Source organism: Maylandia zebra, linkage group LG12, assembly GCF_041146795.1.
Source record: "Maylandia zebra isolate NMK-2024a linkage group LG12, Mzebra_GT3a, whole genome shotgun sequence".
NCBI classification, from domain to species: Eukaryota; Metazoa; Chordata; class Actinopteri; order Cichliformes; family Cichlidae; genus Maylandia; species Maylandia zebra.
The window spans coordinates 21,318,338-21,324,663 of NC_135178.1; the positions used below are offsets into that span (position 1 = coordinate 21,318,338).

The 6,326-nt window shown below is 42.7% G+C and overlaps 1 protein-coding gene across 1 annotated transcript in view; it reads right to left on the reverse strand.

Moving 5' to 3' along the window:
* The window catches only part of ank1a (ankyrin 1, erythrocytic a), an 87,022-nt gene extending 80,959 nt beyond the window's left edge, over positions 1-6,063 (reverse strand). The window contains exon 1 of the mRNA XM_012917267.4: positions 5,597-6,063. Coding sequence (XP_012772721.1) covers positions 5,597-5,722 — 126 coding nt within the window. The 5' untranslated portion in view covers positions 5,723-6,063. The remainder of the gene's footprint in view (positions 1-5,596) is intronic.
* Positions 6,064-6,326: the final 263 nt, after the last annotated feature.

Below are 6,326 nucleotides of genomic sequence, written 5' to 3' on the forward strand. Positions count from 1 at the left end.
GAGTGTGCTTGGGTATTTGCTTTAAGAGTCACTTAGTCTCTGCTAGGTCATAAATAAATTTCATCATGTTAAAGGGGGAGAAAGGGGGAAGCAGAAGGCATTACTTGGTGAATTGGCATCACGTGCCCCATTCCTGCTTTAATTAAAGGAAAGTAGGTTGCGGCTCCTGGCCACCCTGCCCCAGCAGTACTTGCTGTATAGCTGAGAGCTGGACTCAGTCAGGCTCATTCCAAGGCTCCATCAACATGACTGAGTGCCTCAGACTCGGCCTGCTGAGTCATCTGTCTGAGGGGTTCCACAGGGCCACCCGGGCCGCAGACCCGCACACACACACACACACACACACACACACACACACACACACGTATTATACTGGATTAACACACATACAGACATGCCTGAAATTTGAGTTTCATGGTCTAATACAATGATACCATAAAGCAGTTCCCTGTCGCGACCGGTTGGGTATGACAGGAGGAAGAAAGGACATAAGACTCGCTATTGAAGAGAGCCAGAGATTAATAAAAACTAATGATTAAATGCAGATTATAGGTATGTAAACACATGGTGAGTGAAAAAGGTGAGTGAAGAAGACACACTCAGTGCATTATGGGAATCCTCCAGCCTTTTACACTTATTGCAGTGTTATTATTGCAACTAAGGAAGGATTAAGGGTCACCTGATCCAGCCGTAACTTTCAGCTTTGCCAAAAAGGAAGGTTTTAAACCTAATCTTGAAGTATTTAGACTCCAAACTGGGAGCTGGTTCCACAGAAGAGGGGCTTTAAGGCTGAAGGCTCTCCCTCCCATTCTGTTTTGGAATAAAACCAGCAGAGAAGAGCTCTATTGGGGTAGTACTAGGAGGTCTTTAAGGTAAGAATGGGCCTGATTATTCAAGATCTTATATCTGAGGAGTAGGATTTTAAATTAGTTTCTGGATTTAAAATATTGGAGTATTTTTTAAACTGCTCATCTCCTTAGCCTTCTCAAACACTGGGCTAAAATGGCTTGTTGATTAGAGAGGTCAGAGGAGGATGGCCATACTAATTGCAGGTGGAAGAAAAGTGACAGAATTACATCTACAGGAAAACACAACAAAAGTTTACAAAGTGCCTTGCAGAAATTAGTCAATAAATAACAGTTTTTGTGCTATCCTTAGTGTTTAACTCTTGTCTTTGCCTTGAGGTGGTAACCAGAGACTTCAGGTGGTTATTAAACACCAACTCTGGTTGTCCAACACTTTGACTGTCAGGTAGGAAAAAAGATACACAAAGTTTAAGATTTTAAAGTGGACCATTTGGGATACGTTCACCAATAGGTGTACCAGGCTATGACAGTCACACAATCAGGTTCATTTTACTTTGACTTTGATTTTCTAGCTTCAAACATCTGACATCAAAGCAATAAGTCGTCTGCTTCAGAATAAGTACATTTCGGTTTATCACAATAACTTCACTTTGATCACAGCAGCTGTGGTAAAGGCACACAGGGATGATCAGCAAACAGGTGCTAGACCTGGTACTGATGGGCTTAGTTGCTTCTGCAGCACCTCTGCCTCTGCACGTCTGCCACACATAAACCCCATCAAGGGCTCTGCTTTCTCTTCAGGTGGGGAGGGTAAGGGATTTTGGAGGGCAGACAGAGACAGGGCTGGAATGCTGATCTACTGCTGCCTTTTCTGTTTTACACAAAAATTGTAGCATGAACATGGGGCACCGAGGTAGCACTTTCAACACTGCAATACTCCCAGGCAGCCATATCAGCTGCACAAGTGCTGCATTTTGAAGAACTCTACGCTGCAGAATTTTAGTCCTAGGACGGCTGATGAGCTGCTACAATAGAAATCTGCAACCAAGACAGTGTTAGACTATATACATGACAAAAAAGCCATACATTTTGACCACACCTTTTTACCCATGTCTGAGCAGCAGCACTACAAGGTAAACGGATGATGGGTAAATCCTCAGCTCCTCTGGACTATGAGAGCTATAAAAGCCATATGTGAACACCGGTGATGTTGTTGGTGGGGGGAGTGTTTTTTCTTGTTTTATGTCAGAAATAAATACAACTTGGGGTTTTGAACTGTTGGTTTAAACAAAGACATCTGATAGCCAGCGCATACGCTTGGCACCTTACTTGATCTATAAATGTCCAGTTAAGCAATGATAGCTTAGATATTTCTCTAATTTATAGAGATTTACAATCAGTGATGTGATAAACAGTTACTCCCAGTAAATGTTGATTCAGACATTAAGAAGCTGACTTCTGTTGTAATTTTTCTTTCCGTTCCTGGTATGCAAAGGTAAATTTTGAAGTTTTGATTTGACTTCTATGACAATAAACTAAATAAGTGAAGTGACTCATAATAACTAACAGTGCTTAAAGGCAACGAGGAACAAGGAAAATGGATTTCAATGCACAGGGTTACAGCTCTAAAAATCATCCTGAATGGATCCAGTGGGTACATTAACCATTTGAGAATTAATAAGTGATCCCATAACGTCGAAAATTACTAAGTAAATCAACAAATTATCAGAAAAAGTCCAACTTCAATTCGCTTAGTTGATCTTTTTGTTAGGAAACTACAATTACAGTAGATGTTACATTTTTAATCTTCTCATAAATGCAAGAATACTTTATGATAATTAATATCAAAAGTGCAATATCAAAACTGATTCAATCTTTGAGCACTTAAGACTGTTTTTGATCAGGATGCTGTTAAAGCAGAGATACTAAAATGAAAAGATAAAAACAAAAATTGCATTTACAGGAAAAAGCTTTTACTCATCTGCTACTACAATTAAGCTGAAAATATATTTTCCATGCAAGGGAAAATAAGGCTAATAACTATAAATGAATAAATAAAAGGACGTTTTATCTTTAATACCCATTTAGATATACACTAAATTTCCAATGTTTTTTTTTCAGTGAACTTGGAGCAGTCCTTAAACTCTAGAAATGTAAACAGCCCACACTAAATGCACTGTCTGGTGTCCAAGCAACGCAACAAACCACTATTTCATACTTCAGGGCCACTGTCACCAGTTCAGCCACTTCACATTAAAGCAGGTATAAATGTAGATACAAACGCACACATTGAATGAGGTGAAAAGAGGTGCTGACTGGGACAATGGGGCTTTGTTCACATCCTGACAATGCTCATTTTTCAAGAGGAGCAAACTCATCAATAAAAGTAATTTGAGGACAACATTATAAACTGCTCAGCAACTGACCAGTTCTGCATAATGCCACTACACTGAGAAGCCAGTTAAAAATGCACTTTCACCCTATAATGACGAGGACAGATCATTGTGTCCTCACTGGGACACGGTGGGAACAATCATTAAGGTCAACGTACGTCAAACCACCCAAAACATCTAAAAATTGAACCAACACGGAAGATAAATATAACAGTTATGTTTTTAAAGACAAATAAATAAATGTTGCTAAAAACTGATGCAATTATACTCAGTAGACTCAAAATGTACCCAAAGAGCAGTGAACATTGCCTCCCTTTCAGAGCTTTGTACTCCGTCTATTAAAGTAAAAATACCCAAAGAACAATAAATGATCCTTTACACCATAAACTGAATCACTCCTTAATCAAAGAAGCTAAGAGTGAGTTTTCATACAAACAAATGTTTGATTAAATTGCCCCCAAACTCTTGCTTAAAGGCAGCCGGAAAAATATGATGATCATTCATGAGTGTTAAATGTTCAGAAATAAAAAATGCAGTCCTGCCACAAAGAGTTGACCTTCTGTACAAAGCAAGGATAGAAGCACTCCTGAGCCACCAAAAAAAAGAACAGGTGTTGGCTGGTTTCTTTGTTAGCTACAAAGTGGGATAAGGAATAACACTCACTGTATTACAGAGTGCAGAAACTGAAGAGGTAGCTACACGCATCAGAAAGGAAACAAAGGAAGATGAAGGGAGAAGAGAATTTCCCCAGTGTTAACATCTGTTCCAGAAACCAGGAATGCTATAAGCCGGTGTTTAAAAAAGGAAGAGAGATTGAGAGGGGAGGTGGAAAGGAGTGAGGAAGCTTATTTGAAAGACTTAAGCTGCATGGTTACGTAAGTGATATGGGATCCTCTGAAACTACACTCTTTCAGTCAAAGTTATTCTGCATTAGCACCGTCAGACATCTCGTCCATGTTTCGTCCAACGGTTAGAGCTGCAGGCTCTCTCTTCTTAAACCTCATCCTTCCAGACATGCATACGCTGCACTCACTCACACACATACACATACTAAACATGCACAAAGGCATCTGTGCACTGGCATTCACCCTCTGGTTGTAATGTCCGTGTGTAGCTATTAAGTACAAAGGCTGTGTAAATATACACATGTAGCCCTGTGCTGTATCGGGTCTTGATGAGTTAAACAGGTGAAGAATGTGATGAAACTTTAACTCCAGAGTCATTCCTTTGCATCAGTCACTGCAGGCTACGCGGTGCCGTGTGTGTCTGTGCAACGAGTCTGACTCTCCAACAAAAACAGTTAAATAGCGAGCCCCTGCTGACAGAAAACCACCCAGGTGTATCTGAGTCATACCACCTTCCATTCACCTAAAGCTCTCTCTGTTTTCCTCTGTGTCTTTTTCTCAAATACACCTAATAACCTTGTCACCCTACCTGTATAGAACACACAAAAAAAAGAAAGAAAAATCGGATCCGTATATCAGCCTTACAGTCCTGTCTTCCTTCTGTGGGAGAGTGGAAGCTGTACTGTGTTCCTGTCTCTACTGCATCAGCATCAGATTGGTTTACAGCCAGCCTGGCACAGAGCTGGCTCACAGGGCGGCTGGACTCGGTTACCGAGGACCAATTTGCCATCAATACACAATCTGCGGATGACTCATTTGCATTAATGAGTTTGAGCAAAAGGCGACAAGCAACCAGAGGCATAAAGTAGACTGGATGATATTTCTCTGCAGTCGGTGACTGGCGGAGCAAAGATTTATTGTTTACAACGAACCTTGCCAGCTCTGCCTGGTACTTCTCAGTCAGAAGCCTGCAAGTACTGCTCTGCAGTAATTACAGTGCCACACAGAGAAAATAATGGACAGAAAACAAGAACATGCTTTTGGAAAAACAGGCAGGTTATGGTCCTCATGGAAGATCAGCACTTTAGTCAGATTTTTGCTCACTAATACCTTACTGCAGTGTAAAAAAAACGAAAGAAAAAAGAAGAGACGGAGCACAAGACAGAAATGTGAAGAGGGACTGTCACACAGTGAGAGATAGAGTACTACTCTGCCTTATCAGACGGCTCAGACAGGACAGTCAATAAAGCAGGTATAAAGCAGTCCAGAGGAGTAGGAAAGCATGCAGTGTGTTATAACGTTTCCCCGTGTCTGTATGCACAGGACATACATGTGTGCAGGGAGACTGTGTACACACAGTAGAAACACGCTCATCACCAGGTTTCCATGTGTGCCCCAGCACCCCTGACCGTAGCATGACAGAAGAACAAGAAGAAGTGAGGGGGGCGTCTCAACCTTCCTGCCCCCTTCTCCAGGCTACACCTCCCCTCCTCACGCCAACCCCATCGCCCCACCCCACCCCTGACTACCCCACCTGTGAATATCCCAGTACCTTGCGCTTTTTATCCCGTGACCGACTCCTCTTTTTGGCCCTCTCCTCCTCCTTCTCTTTGCGCTCCTGCTCTGCTAGAGCTTCTAAATCCTTGTTCTTACGAAGATGTTTGGCCGCTTGTGCCATGGCGTTGGTAGTCGGGGTCTCGGTGGCGTTGGCGTGTCCAGATCTTACAGCAGTGGTTTGCGGGTCGACGGCACTGGCACTTTACCTGGCGTGGGCCAACACTAGCGCTGCCGCTGTGTGCTCCTCTATGGCCCTGCAAAGTGTGCGAGCGTGCTCACCCTCTGCCTCCTCCTCCTCTTCAGCAGTGCAGTCACACACACACAAACACACCGGCAGTCCTCATCCGTCTGCTGTGGGATGCTACTGCAGCGCAGCTCTCTTTCGCTCTCCCTCCCTCTCTCTCTCTCCCTCCTGCTTTGATGCTTGCACTCTCCTGCTCTCTCACTTCTTCCGTTCAATTCCTCTGCTCTCCTCCTTTCTGGTCTCCATTCGTTTCTGTGGAGAAGAAAAGGATAACAGCAAACAAACAGCTTTTCCTTCTTTTTCAGTTGTTTTCCTTCCCTACATCTCTCTTCTGTTCACTGCTTTAATGCATTGTGAAACTGCTTCGACCCACCCACCCTGACACACACACACACACTAACATGTGCGCGTCAACAAAGATTAAAAAGGGATGAACTGACAGTCAGTTAAGAAATAGCTTGAGCTGCTTTAAATCAAAGTC